The sequence below is a fragment of the Tetrao urogallus genome (assembly GCF_951394365.1).
Source record: "Tetrao urogallus genome assembly, chromosome: 3".
NCBI lineage: Eukaryota > Metazoa > Chordata > Aves > Galliformes > Phasianidae > Tetrao > Tetrao urogallus.
In genome coordinates this window covers 68601527-68620124 of record NC_136815.1, presented here as the reverse complement: position 1 = coordinate 68620124, position 18598 = coordinate 68601527, and the positions used below count along the sequence as shown (strand labels likewise).

General features: G+C 37.5%; 1 protein-coding gene across 1 annotated transcript in view; it reads left to right on the top strand.

Moving 5' to 3' along the window:
• SEMA5A (semaphorin 5A) overlaps window positions 1–18598 on the top strand; it is a gene marked incomplete at both ends in the record, with an annotated part of 216220 nt that overhangs the window by 128367 nt on the left and 69255 nt on the right. The window contains 4 exons of the mRNA XM_079533089.1: window positions 95–302; window positions 9347–9464; window positions 15269–15450; window positions 17163–17306. Of these exons, the coding sequence (XP_079389215.1) occupies window positions 95–302; window positions 9347–9464; window positions 15269–15450; window positions 17163–17306 (652 nt within the window). The remainder of the gene's footprint in view (window positions 1–94; window positions 303–9346; window positions 9465–15268; window positions 15451–17162; window positions 17307–18598) is intronic.

Sequence of the window (18598 nt, the reverse complement as noted above, 5' to 3'; positions counted from 1 at the left end):
CATCCTGCATGGAATAAAGATTCATCCATCAAATGATAACAAATAGAATCACTAGTATGATTTTTAGTAACTCATTTTCTTCTTTCTTCTGCAGACTATGGCACTATTAAGAAAGTACTTGCCCCAATGAACCAAACTTCAAGCAGCTGCCTGCTTGAGGAAATTGAACTCCTGCCAAAGAGTCAGCGGGAGCCCATCAGGAGTCTTCAGATCCTGCATAGCCAGAGTGTCCTGTTTGTGGGCCTTCAGGAGCATGTGATTAAAGTCCCCCTGAAGAGATGTCTGTTTTACAAAACATTCAGGTAACAACTAGCTTGATTTGATCAGAGAAAAATGCTTGTGGGTTGCAAGAAAATGGGAAGGAAAAGTGACTGTATGTAGGAATCCAAATTAATTACCTCTTAGAGCTATGACTTTTTATGTGCTCCATTTATCAGAACTGTCTCTGGGGACGTCTTCTCTTTGATCAAACAAGGAAATTAACTTCTGGAAATTACCACTTGATTTTAAACTCAATATTATGGCAGTTAAGGAATTTGAAGCTCAGCATGCAACGTTTTCTGTATATTACCTAAAAGTACTCTTGGGTTGCAAAAGATTCCTGAATGTTAATTTCATCCGATTATTTATGTTTTTCCTTTGATGTAAATGTGGTTCCAGTTGGTTCCAGTAAATCAGAACAATTGTTCTGTTTTATGTCAGAGAGGCTCTGAACCACTATGATGATCATTTGAGAATTGTGACAGATTTATTTGGTTGTTTTATAGCTTGCTTGGCTTTCAGCTTGTTTAATATATGTTCCTTTGAAAAGCTTGTTTATTAAAGGAGATAAAAAGTCTTCCAATTGCCTTCCTTAGCTGCTGTGTTCAGGATCATAGAAGATGCTATTTGTGTACCAGACAGAGATTATACCTTCCATGAAAGATAGTGACTACAGGTGGAGAACTTTCTAGCTTTAAGAGGGCATATGCATCGGTCACAGTGAGGAGGTAACCACAGGATCTGTGTGTAGAGCTCAGTGACAGGGAAAAAAAATTTCCCATCACAACATGTGAGTTGATGTCATGCAGCAGGCTACTGAAAGACTGCTGATTTGACAATAAGACTGAAGGAAAAGTCGGCACATACCAGGGGAGTGCTCTCCTTATTACAGTTCATTACAAGCCCTTTCTGGCTATGTTGTCCTATATAAAATATTTTAGGTGTTTTCTAGTAAAATAATACTGAAAGCTCCATTGGAAGTCCTGCAAAGCTCACTTTAAGAAAAATTTTCAGGCAAGTCTGTACCTCAAGCTTTAGCTTAATTTAGCAGCCAAAATAGGACCAAGTTTTACCTTCGATTTAGCCAGTTTTAACAGAATATGTTTCTGTTTCCTTCTTAAGTGAAGGACTTTGGCATAGGTCAGTCTGAAAGTAATGCCTTCTATTTATTTCCATGGAAACTATAACAGATATGAAGAGCACAGTAACACTGTCTGATAGAACAAATTGTCAGCTGCAAAACACTATTTTTCAACACAGTCACTATTAGCTGTGTGTTTTCATCCGCAATGAACAAGAGCCTGCATGCTGCGCTTGTTTTTGCACCAGCAAATGTGCACCAGCAGAGGTGACCCACTGTTGCTTGTTGAAACACACTACCCACCACCTCGCTGTGCTCACATCCACTGTTTGATCTCCATAAATGTTCAGCATAAGTGAATGTCAGTAGGTGCTATGTCTTTTCTTCATGGAGGAATTCAGCTCCACGATATCCGCACTTCTGTGTCAGGCACTATTTTGTCAAATTGCCCCTCTGCTCCCGTCTGTTGAGCAGCAACAAAATGTGACACTGGTGGGAGAGTTCAGCCTCTACTGCCGTACCACCAACGTTCCTTCTAATTTGTGGGTCAACATACTAAAATAGGAGGCGTTAATTTCAGAGCAGCCCTTGTGTATTAGAAAAGGGGGGGGCCTCTGTGCATGCATGTCTGTCTGTCTGGAGAAGGAAAAAAGATCTAATCATACATTCTTGTATTTCTCTGTCTTCTTTCATATAACAAGATTATGCTATTTTGCTTGTACAAGATATTGCATATGTTTTCATAAGCATATGTGTTTGTTTCAGCAAGGGAGACCAGGCTGGTATCCTGTGTTTTCTTTGAGACTGTGTACTCATGGTGGCAGTGATAAACACAACTCAAAAATTCTGCGTGCTCCGTGTTCACATGAAACCTGCAGTGCCTCTTGAAATGTTTGAAGGCTGGAGCCGTTTTCTGTACATGCATTATTAGTGAGGTGTGAACTCTGAAAGTCAGGGTTGTGAGTACCAGTTGTCTGTGTGGAAGCCTTGCAAGATCCCTGGTATATGTGCTTCTATCGTCTTCTATCCTGAAGTGCTCCAGGCTACCCCAACTACAGGGCAAAAATATGCTGCTGCCCTCAGTAGGAAGAACTGCTGCCTCAAGTCATAAACCCCATTCACAGCTGGAGGCAAGGCATTCCTTTTCATGTTTGAGCAGTGGAGATTAATTGACTGGAGGTTTAAGAGCTTTAAAAAAAAAAAAGAAAGAAAAAAGAAAAAGAAGTGTGGTACTATTCCCATTTTACTGAGTAGAACAGTAGTTAAATGTCTCAAATCCTGCTCAAATGAAAGTTTATTGCTCTGCCCTGAGGAATGTGAATCCTCATCTTCCATTGGAATGACTTACTCAGAGGAGATAAAATTATTCCTTGTGGGGTTTTTCAATTATCTCTTTTGTAGTTAAATCACTCTGCTTGGAATAATTAAATATTCATTGCACCAAGTGGATTGTCATCTGCGCTGTCTTCCTGGTAAAAGCTCACCAGCAATTCCAGTTCTGTTCAGTGAGAAAGGAGAAAGCTGTGATCTAGATGAAGTGAGACATCATTTTATCATCCATCACGGGGACTCAGATCATTTAGATAGTGCAGACTTAATCTTTCTTTCACCTATCATTTACTCATGACTTTACTAGGCTTTTCCCAGCTTGTCATGCTGGAGCATTTCAAGGCTGCCTTTTTTTTGTGCATGTGGAAAGAGTGAAGGTACTATACCTGGGGCCATAAATTTCACTAGTTAATAAAACATCTCAAACATAGTCACTGCCTTGGTGGATGTTTTAATATTCATATCCTTGTTATGTGTTGCCAACTATTACGCTATAGCAATGGGAAAAGAGAGAAAACCCCAGAAAAATGCCTTGGGACTTTTTTTTTTTATTTTTAATTTTTTATATTCGCATTTATCACACATGGAGATGTGTATCTGCACCAAGGCTATATGCTGAACATCCATCAATAACAGCTTAGAGTTTCTTCCACAGATCAAGGGCATGTGCAGTCTTTAATACCTACTTCACATAATTTTTGAGAAGTAGACCATGCTTGTGTATAAATAAAACCCTTAAAATACCAAAAGACTGAAGACGTGCTTGCTTATCTGTGCTGTCTTTTTGCATCTATTGACGTAGAGTGCTTATGGTCTGAACTTTCCTAATGTTTTTGTTTGGGCTTGTTGCAAAGTCTTTCAGACAATGCAGATCAGTTCCACAAGCTATTATATCAATGTTGAGATAATTTCCTTGTGATTGTCTGTTTCTTGCTTTTAATCTCGTTATTCCTTGTTTTATCTTCATGCTTCTAAAGCATATTGTTGTTGCTTTATACACAGTTTATTATGTTTGCTTAGTTACTGCTCTGATATGCTGTACATATTTAGCTAATTCATATATCCATGTAAATTTATTCCTCCAGCACATAATTGTAATTAATATTCTAGTTGATGCTTCCATACTTCTCAGCTACATGGTGCTGCCCTGATAGATACTGTCCTTTGGTCAAGGACAGACCTATTCTACCAGTTCACTGCTCTGCTGCCTGCTTCCAGTAGGTTTCTATTGCCACAGTCACTATTAGTAATGACCCTTGAAAAATGTTGTTTTACATTTGGAGACTAAATCTGATTTTTTTTTCTGGAGTTCACTTTTGTGCAGCCTTTGGAAGGAGTAAATCCTTCATATATGACCACTTTATTGTCACTTGGCTATTGCAATTCACATATTCAACAAAATGTGATGAAGATCAGCAGAGTTATTTGCTGGAGATAATATTTGCTCTAAGAATTTTTGCAGCTCCCTGTAATTCTTCCGAGCTGAGTAGGTCAAGCATAAAATCCAACTGAATTTTGTATTCCTGCTAATTAGGCATAACTACCTCTAATTAACTATAATATGAGTTAAATAGAATGATTATAATGAACAGATAACTATTAAAATCACTGAAATTGCAGTGTTTGATATTTACTTTGAAATCCCATTGAATCTGTAGTAAGGAATAAGATGCATAATAAGGGGAAAAACTTTATACCCTGAAACAAAGAGCCAGTCAACTTTATTTATTGGCATCTGCAGCCTTCAAAAGCAGCCTCAGATGATGGTAATCTCTGAGGCAAATCAGTCAACATTACAATTTGTACTAGAGTTTTCAGTGCATCAGGTCTAAAAGTAGGAGCAATGAAAGGTTGCATCAGCCTGATGTTCTGCAAAGTCTTGCTGAGCAAGGATCAAGGTTGTTATTCTTGATGGAAGATAGGTTTCATGCACATAAAAGACTTGAAATCTAAACTTTCTTTAAAGTTATGCATAAATAAAAAAATACCAACCTCTGAAATCTTCAGAGATAGTGACTTCTCTAGTGTAAAAAGGCACAGTTAAGTATTCACTTTCGCATTAGATGCTTAAAACATTGCTGGGGTCACACGATTGTTATGCTAATCAATATTATCAAGGCTATTCTACTGTGACCATGACTTTGCTCTCTCCATTGTAGTCTGTCACGTGTATTTTGCCTTCTTGGTTAACCATCAGCTAAGCAGTTTGTACATATGCAAAAGATAACTAGCAGCTAAGTACTAAAAGACATAGTGGATTAACTGGCAAGCTATAAAAGTTAATGCAAATTTGATTGTGATTTATTTCGTTCCTAGAAGTCCAACAAGATTATTGGATTCAGTCTTCAGAACACTTCTACATTCCTGTGTTTTGTCTTGGAGATTGTGTTGCTTCTCCAGCAGTATTCTCACACTCACTGAGAACCTGTTTTCACTGTGACAAGACACTGTCACTATCCTTATGTTGTAGAATAATTGTTCCTATATAATAATATTATACAAGATAGAACCAATAAAGTGCTGCAAGCTATTACTAGATGCTAATACGTCTAGAAGAGTAGAGGCCTCCACATGGAATTGAACCTGCTGTTTTGAAATACTAAATCCAGTATAGTTATCTTTGGCTATTTCAAAATTTCTTATTTCAAAATATAAAAGTCTTATTTCAGTTTAAGTCAGAGAAACAAGCTACTGCATTAGGCCTCAAGTTAGTTCTGAGATTCAACTTTGAACTGGTGAATCCAAAGTAATATTGAGAATGAAAGTGCTTATATATTTCTCAGACTTGGATAAGGTATAATCTTCTGTGAGACTAGATGATATGCACACTTTTTAAAATATATATTCAAAGTCTTTTTTCTGGTATCTGATACACTACAAAGTTACCTTCAGTTGGTGTGAACTTATAAAAACACTGGTAGGATCAGAAGAACAGTGAGATAAGGATCAGCTGAAAATCTTCCTCACTCAAAATGGAATGTTGGTCTTCCACTGGAGAGGGAAACAATTTGAGCTCTGCAGATGTGAGTTTGACCTATGTTTTAGTCTTTCTGAAAACTAAAGGTTTTGCAGAAAGTGTCTTTATCTGTCTGGCCCACAAAATGCATCAGAGACAAATTGGGCATTTACATTTTGCTGCAGCTGAGATTTTTGTCACAACACTTTGAAGTGTAAGATTGATGCATGTATTTCTTATATTGTAAGTACACATTATTTTTGGCAACAAGAAGAAATTTTGATTAACAGGTAGAATTTGCAGGCTGTTCACAATATATTAATAATAGCAGCCAGATGAGGGAAAAGGAACGTGTCTTTTCCTTTTAGCCTGTGAAATTGTAAAAAAAACCGTATGGATAAAACTAAGCATTTGCAATTCAGATTTTATTAGAAGGATATTATTTTAAAGCAGTAATATTAGAAATAAAAATTTAAAGCAGGCATGTGGTTTTTGTACGTCATGATGTAATTCATGCTTTTTCTTTGCTTTAAAAGTGTGAGGAGTCTTTAGTTCAGTACTATTACTGTTATATTTTTCTTAAAAATCACCTGACATGCTTAAAGCAACTCACATTTCATGAGACCATTTCACTAATCACTTGATACTTGGCAAGTGCATTCTCTGAGAACAGAAGTTAAATAGACTGGGTTTCTTTGTTTGCGTGTGTATTTTCTTTTTTTTTTTTTTTTTTTTTTAGAAAGAGCAAGTCTGGAAGGTTTTTTATTTTAAAATGGTCTTAACATCGAGGCCTGTAACTAGCAGTGTTCTCCAGGAGTTGGTGCTGGGTCTGGTCTTGTTCAGCATTTTCATCAACAGCCTGGATGAAGGGATAGAGTCCCTCAGCAAGTTTACTGATGATACAAAGATGGGAGGAAAGACTGACACACCAGAAGGTTGTGCTACCATTCAACAAGGCCTGGACAGACACGAGAGTTGGGCAGGGAGGAACCTGATGAAGTTTAACAAGAACAAGTGTAGAGTCCTACACCTGGGGAGGAATAAATGCATGCATCAGTGCAAGTTAAGGGCTGACCTGCAGAAGAAGAACTCTGCAGAGAAAAACCTAGGTGTTTTGTTGGACAACAGATTGGCCATGAGCCAGCAGTTTGCCCTTGCAGTGAAGAAGGCCAACGGTATCCTGGGGTGCATTAAAAAAGTCTTGGCCAGTAGGTCAAGGGAGATGATCCTCCCCCTTTACTCTGCTTTGGTGAGACCACATTTGGAAAACTGTGCCCACTTTTGGGCTCCCCAGTTCAAAAAAGACAGGGATCTCCCGAGGAGAGTCCAATGGAGGGACACAAAGATGATTAAGGGCCTGGAGAACCTCCCTTATGAGCAAAGGCTGAGAGACCTTAGCCTGGAGAAAAGAAGACTGAGGAGCAATATGATACATGTTTATAAACATCCAAATGAAGGTGAGAGGCAATGTATGAGGTCAGGCTCTTCTCAGTTGCGTGTAGTGATAGGACAAAGAGCAATAACCTAAAAGTTTGAAATAGGAAGTCCCATTCAAACCTGCGTAAGAATGTCTTTACAGTAAGGAGAACTGGAACAGCATTCATGAACTGTCTGGGTGCCTACCTGCGTGACCTATTGTCATTTGAGGAAACCTCAGTGATCTCTTGTGTTCCTTTCCAATCCTTGCAATTCTGTGATTCTGTAAATATACCACATACTGGACTGCTAGGTAGTCAAGCCAGCTCATTGTGTATTTCAGCTTACAGCAATCTCTGTTGCACACCAGTTGTTTCCTCATGAGAATTGTTTGCAGCTCTTAGTACTCTATAACCTTTTTATGGGACATTTTCATTTCTTTGAAGTTTTACAGGAAACAACTTGAAGTTTGGAGTCCATTATTTTTGATACAATGGTGTGAATGATGGGCAGGATTCCTGGATAGGAGTCTGAGTCTTCCATTTCTGGGGCCTCAAACTGAGTGGCTTTGAAGTCAATCTGCCCCTGAGTGGTAGAGGCGAATGTGGAAACAAATGCAAAAGAGGAATGAGATCTGAGAGCAGAGTGGGAGAAGGATCTTCTGGGTGCTATGGGAGAGGAACACCAGGGTGATGTAAGTTGCTCAGAGGCTGCAGGAAGACAGCAGTGCTAAACAGAAAGCCCTGTGGCTGAGGCCATCCCCACCATTCTGTCCAAAAAGCGTTCATTTAAGAACCTGAATACTGTGAAGTGTCAGTGTGCATGTACTGTTATAAGGTAGATGTTGAGCAAGAGTGTGTCTTAGTCCTTTCTAGTGGGTGCTCCCTATTAACTAATGGTGTTATTGACACCATGACTTCAGGCAGGAGGAGGATTCTGTTCTGATCTGTGGATCTCAATCCTTTTTACTACCAGGAAGAGTAAGTGTAGTTCTATGTGAAAGAATACTAGCTTTTTAAATGTTTAACTTAATAAATAAAAAAATGCATTTAGGAATATTACACTTTACATAAAGGAAGAGTGAAGTTGGAAAAGTGAGCAATTCTACTTTGAGAAATAGCACAGCTAATGTTCCTAACTGTGAGTTATCCCAGCCTTAATCTTTGTTTTACATTCTTCTTTCAGGAAACATACTTCATCAGAAATGCTCATTACAATACAGGAGATAAGTTGAACATCTTGTCTTGCCAATACTGAACAGTCAAGGCACTCAAAACTCTTTGTAATTTGCATCAGTTGTTCCCCTCTCTTTCTAGATAGCTGGCTGGAAACGTGCAGCCTGAGGCACCTAAGGAGCTTCTCCTATTTTGTCTCTTACTCTAGGCCCATTTTGCAAATGGGAACCATCTAGCCACATAGTATTATCCTTATTGACACGTGTACTGTAGGAACTAATTCAGTAAAATTTATAAGCACTAAGAATTCTCTATAATATCATTATAGAATAGCATGTGAGGATATTAATAAATCAGTCTTTTATCAGTATTTTATTGGAAGAAAGCACAGAATCTGGGAAGGCAGAACCTTAGAACTGCTGAGGCTGGCAGGGAATTCTGCGTCCAACTGTTCCAACCCATTCTCCAGCAGGGACACTCAGAGCAGGAGGCACAGGTCCATGTCCAGGCGAATTTTGGAAATCTCCAAGGAAAAGACACCACAGCCTGTCTGGGCAACTTGTGCCAGTGTTCTGTCATCTGCACAGCTTATATATATATATATATATATATATATATATATATATATATATATATATATATATATATATATAACAGGGAGTTACATAAACAAACAAACAAATAAATATAAAACAGATAATTTTCTGATTTGTTTTCGAGGAGCAGACGTCATTTGATTTCTATCAGTGATGATAACTGTAATTCTAAAACTGATGGGAAAGCTTATGAACTGTAACTTCTGAAATCTTCCTTACTTGGAGCAAACAACGTGATTTTTATGAATTGCTGTAACTGTAGCAATTAAGTACAATGCAATATTTCTTGTCTAGATACTGTGCCTGGTGTCAGAAAATCAGTTTCAACTTGAAAGAAATACTAGCTTTGTGTTGGCCTTTAAATTATTTTTTCTCTATTTAATCATTTTATCTGTTCAACGCCATAATAGAGATCAGTTTCAGGGTTTTGGGTCTAAGGCATATGAAGAGATGCCATGTAGTCATTCAGGGATCTTTGGCAAATATAGACAAGGATGAGTGCTCATGTTTTCTTACTGGTTTTCATTCACAGTGCATGCATTGGATCCCAGGATCCTTACTGTGGCTGGGACATGGTGATGAAGAAATGCACAACTCTGGAAGAAAGTCTGAGCATGAGTCAGTGGGAGCAAAGCATTACTGTGTGTCCAGTAAGTTCAAATACATTCTTTTATCTCTTAAAACTTTTGATTCCACGTGCATCTCATGGAAGTGAGCTGCCATAAGATTTCTCAAGCTCACAATACTGCACTTAATATCATTTTCCACTGGCCTTCCCATTAGACTTGAACAAGATATTTAGTTTCTTTTCAAATTCTTATCAAATTATTTATACTAATAAGATCAAATGATTTGTAGTTGTTGTTTTTTTTGTTTTTTTTTTGTTTTTTTTTTCCAGAGGACAGTCATTTTTTTTTTCCTGTGATGTCTGCATTCCCATTTTGAAAGCATATATTCACTAAGGTTAGAGATGGTCATTAATTCTGCAAGATCTTTTAATCACTAAGTTTAGTGGTACACATTTTGAGGATCTTTCTTCTTTTCTACTTCTACAATATTTAACTGCTAGTGTCACAGTCTTTTATCATTAATGCGATAATTGCTATAAAAGGCCATGTAACTTGTTTCAATATCAGTGAATTGGAGAGATGGGCTGGGAAAGTTAAGTCTCATGCACATAAAGAACAGGAGTGATAGTTGTTATAAACTTTGTGTTAATATTTATAATGGCTTAACACTTCTCTTAAAAATACGTTGATTGAATTGAATATAAAATGAATAACAACAAAGTACTTTTAGATGTCTCTTTTTTAATATGGTTTTAGTGCTGTTTAAATATTCATGTTTACAAAAAAAAACAAAAAAAAAGAGGATTAAGATAGATCTTCCTTGTATTACTGTGCTCTTTACTTTTTCTTTGCCTTCTGCCTGTGAAGAGAGAGTCTTTAGGACTCAATCCAGCTTTTATCAGTAGTAAGGACTTCCTGAATTTGTCCCCACTTGCCACTGGAGCTCATGTATCTGAGTTTGTGCTTATATGGCACCCATGCCCTATTCTCTTTGTGCCTTAGAAGCTCACTGTAGCATCTACACTGCTCGGTGAAGTTCTTCCACCTTCCACTTGCGATCTCTACTTTTTTTTTTTTTTTGTAGCCATCTTGTAGAAATAAGTCACAACACTGATTTTGAGATCCTTGAGAACTAACTCGTTTTCTAATTGCCTGTGTTTGACATTAAAGAGTAATTTTTCAAGCATTTTGCTTGAATCTATGCATCTACGCTCTAGGTGGTCTAATAAAAAAGAAATCACGTTGAATTCATCTGCATTGGCTTTTCAGTTCACATTAGGAACTGTTCTTTAACTCACATTGTAAAGCAGTGCATTACATTATTTTTAGATGAAATTAAGCCAGAAATTAAGCCAGCTACTACTGACCATTTAATCCAGTTTTATCCATTTGATCCAGCTAGAATCAGTCCAAAGTAGGCCCCATAAAATATGGATGGTGTACGTCTTCAATACCAGCTGTTTTATTTTCCAGATTTTCAATTCATGTGCATTCCACTTGGTAATTTACATATGGCCATTGTTTTACAGAAGCTTTGAATTTAGCCATGAATCCAGTCCTTGCTTCCTTGTTTGGCAAGTAACTAGATGTGATACAAAGTATATTCAGATCAAGGTGCATGGAGTATCTCAGATCTCCCTGCAGTAATCCTTCAGAGTAAATGTGATTATATGGAGGATTAGTTCGTGGTATAGTAGTGTTGCTGTATTAGGAAAGATTACTGGAATGGGCTAGTTGGTTGGCCTATGCAGGAGAAATCTGATGCTGCTTAGTCTTTGAATTCTGGCATTGGCCCTTATATTCTTCAAGGAATATAAAATGTGAGGCCCTGAGGAGGTGGAAGGGGTGGGATGAGTAGTTTAAAAAAAAAGAATACAATTCTGTCCCATTCAACCAGAAAAACATTTAATATCTGTTGTATTACACTTGCATAGTATCTGACTACTCTAGTCAAAGAGGGGAGCACCAAAAAATTGCTCAGATATCTGTCCAGAGGTCTGAGATTTACTCTGTGTATCAGAGATTAAAAGATTCACCCAGGCTCAAAAGGAATTTTGGAGATGACCAGATTGAGATTGCATATGAAAAGGAAATTTTTAGAGCTGATCATTGAAATTCATAATTGTTTGACCACATGTAATGTCTTAAATTCTTGAACTGCAAATAACACTGTATTGAGCAAATTTGAGAACTACATGCTTCCCTTTGAAATAACACTATATTCTGGCAAACTAAACTTATTACAGTTTTGTTCATTGCTTTCAAATACTTATTTTCAGTGAATTTTTACATGCTTTCTTCACAGGATATACAAGTCAAGCTGTAATTAATATTTATTGGCATTTCATAGAGCAGGGAGAGGTCTAAGAGAAGTAGCTTAGCATCTGTGGTATTGTGTCTCTAGATTTGAAGATCATTTGTGAGAAGTATAGTTATTTTAGTTGTCTGATTTTGATTTATTATACTCAAGAGGGTATTTTTGGCATGAGTACACCAATTGTGAGTGCGTATAGATAGTAATTAATGCTATGGCACACATATCTGCTTTGAGCTTTTTCCAGTTGGTCAGATATTGCTATTATTCATCGAATAGTTCATCTAATGTTCATCTAACTTCTATAGTAAAGAAGAATCTTGTTACTTGTTTTGCCAAAATATTTTCCAATGGTAATTCTTGCGATCCATCACTAAAAATAGGCTGACATCATCAGAGAGCTTTTACAGTCAAAGTAAAAAGAAATAATAATTTTGATTTTGATTTGATTTTATTTTATTCATATACACAACGTGAAATGGCTTCATTTTCACAGCTCTGGCAAACAGTGCATGTGGAAAAAACAGTACATGTATGGGAACATTCCTGACTGCATTAGCAGTTTCAGGAAATACTCCACAGTCACCAAATCGTACACAATATTGCTTCAAACCATAGAGTGTGTGACAGATTTAAGGGTGAGGTCACTAAAGATGTGACCTTTCCTCAGGGTACAGAGGCGCAAAATGGGGAGACAAGATGGGTACGGAGAGGCTCTATACCAAAATGGATATATGGGGGGAATTAGAATGGAAGATGTAGTGGTAGTTATAGAAAGGAAAGGGTGACAAATAGAGAATGATATAGAGGGAAAGCAGAGCATATCCATGACAGGAAAATACAGCTATAATTGTCTGTTTGGTTATAACTTTCACCATGTAAGATTGTGAAAGGTTAACGAGCAGTGGTCTTGTATGAATTCTAGTAAGGGTTAAGAACGTCCATGATCTATGTTTTGCTTCCCTGAGGGCTGCTCTGAAAGTAACACCTCTTTTTTTTATTTTTCTGGCTTATGACATTAGAGGTAGCTGCTGGTGGTATGGCACTAGAAGTTGAACCTCCCTGCCAATATTCCATTACATTGTGTTGCCATGTGACAGATAACAGCAGGTGGGCAGTCTGACAAAATGCCATCTAATATGGAAGTGCCTCTGAAGCAAAATTTTGTCAATGAATTCCTCCATGTGGAAAAAATCGATATTGAACAACCCTTGGTAAACTTTTCTGGAGACCAAACAGTGGATGTGAGCACAGTGAGGTGGTGGATAATGTTTCAGCAGTGGCGACAGGGAAGTGAAAGACAAGCCACATTCTGGATGGCCATACACAGTTGTTATACCATGACATGAAGAGTGTCTCAATCAGCTCGTCCACACAAATCAGCATATTGCAACCAGAGGACTCTATACAGTGCTCTGTATCAGTTTCAGTGTGTTGGAAATAATGGTGGCAATGTTGGAGTGTCACAAATTTTGTGCTAAGTGAGTCCCACAAATGCTCACACAGGCAAAGAAAGAACACCACATGGGAGCTTGACAGGACCTACTGAATCAATACAAGGCTGAAGGTGACAATATCCTGGATCACATCATTACTGGTGACAAGATGTGCTATCACCACTACAAGCCAGAATAAGAACAGCAATCCATGGAGTGGCGACATATGAATTCCCCTGTTGAAGAAAAGGTTTGAAACGCAGCTCTCAGTAGGAAAAGTGATATGGGTGATCCTTCTAGACTTCCTGGAACCCGTAGAAAACATCAACTCCAACCATTACATCATGACACTGATGAAGCTGAAGCTTTAAACTTCCAGAGTCAGGCCAGCAAGAAGACAAGAAGACAACCCTTTTTTTTTTTTCAACACAGCAACTCGAGACCTCATACAACTTACAACTTGAAGACCTTGGAGCTCGTTGTCAATCTTGACTGGACTCTTCTATCACACCCACTATATGGTCTGAATTTGACACTTTCTGACCTCCATTTGTTTGGATCAATGATAGATGGATTGTGTGGGCAGCATTTTCCTAGTAATTACACTATTATAACAGCTGTGAAACATTGGGTCACCTTTGCTGATTCATTTTTACAAGTGCTGCATGCAGGCTCTTCTGGTAAAAATGCATCGCTAGTGGTGGCGACTTGGTTGAAAAATAGTTTTTTGTAGTTGAGAATTTGCTCTACCAAATAGACTTATTGTGCTCTTTGTATCTGTTCTGATTTCCATGGAAAATAAATAGGAGGCATTACTTATGGAGAGACCTGCTATCAGTATTTGCTTGTGAGATCAAACTTTCATCCAATTTTAATGAATCCTTTCCCTACATTTTCATGTTAATGATAATAACTGTAGACAACTGCAGGTTTAGTTTGTAATTGTAAGTGAAACAGTAAACATTCTTTGGCAAAGCATAGGAATAGAAAACAGGAAATATATTTTCATATCTCTGAGATTAATTGTGTTGGGGAATTCTCACTGCTGGTTTACAAACTGCTGATGAAAGCAGTGGTGTAAGAGAGATTGAGCTTACTTGTCACTTATTGATAAGTATTTTGTATTGTATATTCAGTATGAGCAAAGGTCAGTGAGTTATTTTTGTTAAGCAGGTGTCAGCAGAACTTTGAAATAATGAGTTATGGTTACTTTTTTTTAACCTAAAGCGAAATTATAGCAATTAAACATGGCAAATCCATTAGCATTTAAGTGATAATGTTGCCATCATTTCTACTTATGATCATGAATTAGTAAAGATTAACATTTTGCTAAAAGAATTAATGGTACAAAGCCTAGATTTGTAAATGGAGATGAATTCATCATTCATCCAAGATAAGTAGGAGGTGGTAGGAAACCTATAGCTGTATAAATTACAGGGGAAAAAACTTTTCTTTTTGAGGGAAAAAACTGGTTTGTCATGTAGACTAAGGTGCACTTAGGCTTTTTAAAAATGTTTTTATGATAGATTAACATAATTACTTCTAATGTTTAGAGAAAGTCATATTTAAAAGCACATTTAACCTTTTTCAAGTGGTGCAATGAAACATACGCATCACAAAAACTTTGTCGAATAAAGATACTCATCATGGGAATTTGTGGTTAATTCAGCTGTTTTTCTTACCCTAGGCTGTTATCCTCTGCTGCCTCTTCTGATCCAGACTCAGGTTTCCATAAGAATTCTTTCACATGTTGTTTTACAGTCAGTATCCAGGTTCCTAATCATAGGCAAATTTTAGGAAATAGGAAACGCTGTCAGCAGAAGATAGTCGAGAAAGTAAGATACATTTTTTATTGAATAACAGTAGGCAAGCAGGGTTATGAAAGGGAACACTTAGTTGTAATTATTGTTTTTGCTACATGGTGACATCCAGTGACCAAGATCAGTAGGAGGTGGTAGGAATCCTATAGCTGTAGAAATTACAAGGGAAGTGTACTGTCTGGAAGCTATACCTCTCCAGTAGAGGCTTTTATTGTTTGTGACTGAAAGCTTTACCTCCATGTACTTCTGAATTAAGAGGCTGTACAAAGCAGCTGTCAGGCCTCAGGTTGGTCTTTCTGTTGTGTTTGTTCCTAGACAAGGAATCTGACGGTGGATGGACATTTTGGAACATGGTCACAGTGGAAACCGTGCAGCCACACGGATGGTGCCAGCATTGGCTCCTGCCTCTGCAGGACCCGTGTGTGTGACAGTCCAGCTCCTCAGTGCGGAGGGTGGCTATGTGAAGGACCAACCATGGAAATTGCCAACTGTTCCAGGTAACAATTTCAGGTTCTATCACTTATGTTGCTAAAAGTTTGTAACTTAAGCAGAATTTAACCTACCCTTTCAAATCTCATCTGCAATCCACTGATCCTGTTCTGTGCTTGAAGCAGCTCATAGCAAAGACCAGAGCAAATGAAGCATTAGAAAAGTCTCTCTCAAACACTGTGGCAGAGAGAATGAGTGAAATGGCAAGCAGTGATTTCAAATGCAGTGTACTAAATTGTATTGTCCTCAGTTAATTTTTACAAAAGCTAAGAGAAAAAAAAATCAATATTATGTAATAGCCGAAGTATGATATTTTTCTCAGTTCTGTTCAGTTCTGTAAGTCATAAAACTTTTTTTTTTTTTTTTTAAAGTCAGAACTGTTTACTTTTTTCTCTTCTTTTTTTGGCTTCATATCACCATTGTATTCCCCCATCTGACTTGGAAAAGATGTTTTCATTATATCTTTTTGATAGCATCATGACATTTGGATCTGTTGCCAGCCTGTATGTCACTTCTTAGCCAATCTTTCTTTCTCACGCACATAGCCACTGTCATAAAAAATACAGTGATAGATAATTTCAAAGAGACTCAGAACACTGCATACTCTGAATTGCATTTAGGCTTCATCTTTAAAACATTTTACATACTTTAGTTGCAAGATGAAAAATAAACTGGTCCCTTCTGCTTATTTTTAGTGATTCTTTCAGGTTCTTGTCTCTGCCTTTTTGTTTTTCACATCATGGTAGTGAATAAAACTGATTACCCTTCTACAAAAGATAGTTGCCTGCTCTGTTAGTGGACATAGTAAATTTTAGGGGAATTATTAGAAGTACAATATAGTATTTAACATCAGGAGAATGGTGGAAAAATATTCTGTGGAATTCTGAGCTGAATTCTCTCTGAAATTGAGAACACAATTTGGAACTTGTTTCGCATACCGGCACTGGCTGTATTACGCTACTATTTGGACATCTTACTTCTGTTAACACATTAACATATTAATAATTGATTCCCAGAGTTCATGGAAAGTCAGAGATTTTGTTATTTTACCATTTCAGCAAGACATTCTACTGACTGAGATCTTTCTTATTGTCCATTTTAGAAAGGTCTGATTTTTTTTTTTTCAAATGCTATTTTAAAACTTTATTATCAACTCTTTATCCATTTTAATAACAATAAATCAAGATCAATTTAAACTTGTGATAAATTACTGGAAGAAGTTTGTGTCATATTTAATACGGGATTTAGTTTTCAAAAAAAAAACCAAAAAACTTACAAGTAAAAATTGGAAAAATATGTAATTAAAATTTATATTCAGATCTTTTATACAGAAATTTGCAGATCAGGTTTATCCAAAACAAAGTGACTGAAAGCACCTAAATAGACTTTTGATTGATGCTGTGTAGAGCCAAGAGTTGTACTTGATGATCCTTGTGTGTTCCTTCCAACCCAGGATGGTCTGTAGTTCTATTATGTCTTTGGACTTTGTTTACTTCTTGTGTAATGAGGTCCTTGCAACAGCTGCTGATCACAAAGCAAGGAATATGGAAGAATGAGAGCACTTTTATTTTAGTTTAATATCCTTTAAGAAATGGAACACGATGCAGTATCAGTGATAACTACGGAAATATTAATGAGTCAGATTCTGCTGTCAGTCGCACCTAATCAGCCATTCGCTATGTATAACAGATGACAGAGCCTGAGCTTTTTATTCTACCAGAAATGGAGGCTGGACACCATGGACTTCTTGGTCACCTTGTAGTACCACTTGTGGAATAGGCTTTCAAGTGCGTCAGCGCTCCTGCAGCAATCCAACCCCTCGCCATGGAGGACGTGTCTGTGTGGGACAGAATCGTGAGGAGAGGTAAGTTATCTTTTCTCTAACATCTGCTTTAATTAGTTCTGCTCAGCTGTAATCCATAGGACATTTTCTCCTTTACCTGCCTGATGTTTCTTTTCCTCTTCTTTCCTTCTCCTGAACTCCATGTGCTGCACAATAGCAGTATTCCCATTAGGAAGGATGTGGGGCTGCAGCAGTTCTTTCATCTTTCACTTAGCTGCATCCCTTCTGAGCCAGCTGAGCTCCTAGTGCCAGAGAATTGTGCTGAACCTGCTGTCCCTTAAGACCCTGAAAATTGATTCTCCTGGAAAATTGATTGCAGTATGTTTAAATTGTAACTTGCCTGGGCTCAAGACCTGAAATTCAGAGCGAAATATAGGAAGGTCACAGCAGTATGTTACTGATGCCATGAGTTCATGTTTTGTGTCTTAAATGAATTAAGCTTCTATATAACATGAAGGGAAGTTTCAAGGGCTCTGTCTCATATTCAATAAATACAATACACCTGGACTCAAATATCTTTTACTAAGCTTTCAGATGTTGGGGTTTTTTTTAACTTGTTTGCATGTATGTTAACCCCTGAGCGGATCAAGTCAGCTTAAACATTGATTTCCCTATCTAGCTGCTTTTTTACCAGACTGAGCACTGTGTAATAGCTCAGAATGTGAAGTTCAGGCCTCTGGTTGCATTACACATGCCCTCCTCTGAAGTCTCTAACTTGCAATTTATATGCTAGTAATTTTAACAGAAATTAAATATTTATTTAAATCAAACTAGAGTTCAGATAATCTACAACTCTTAGATGCGTTTATTATCATGTTTCCTGAGGCATGTCAAAAAGCACAGAAGTCAGAATACTGGTGCTGGCGTAAGAGTTTGGAGTACTCTAGACATCCATTCCAATAGATGTATGTAGATACATTTGCCCTCAGTATGCAGTTGCAACTTACTTCAGTGTTTTTGTAAAATACTTTCACATAACCAAGGGAGAAGGTATGGTTTTGTATCCTATACTGATGTTAGATCAAAGTCAGATTCAGTAACCTCTACGGTGAGTTTCAGTAGGGGAGATTTAATTAAGCACCGGTTCTGGCATTGCTGAAGATGAAGAGATTGCAGTGAAGTGAAATTGCATCACACATTTATGTATTAACAGAAGATCAGGGGCCTGGTCTTTCTAATTCTGAATGTAAAAGGCCAGTATTGTAGAACACGTGAACACTTGCTTTTTCAAAACCATGAATATTTACCATTTCATCACAGAGGAGAGCATTTCGTTGTTTTGGAAATTGCTTTCTGAAAAAAGGTTGCTGAAC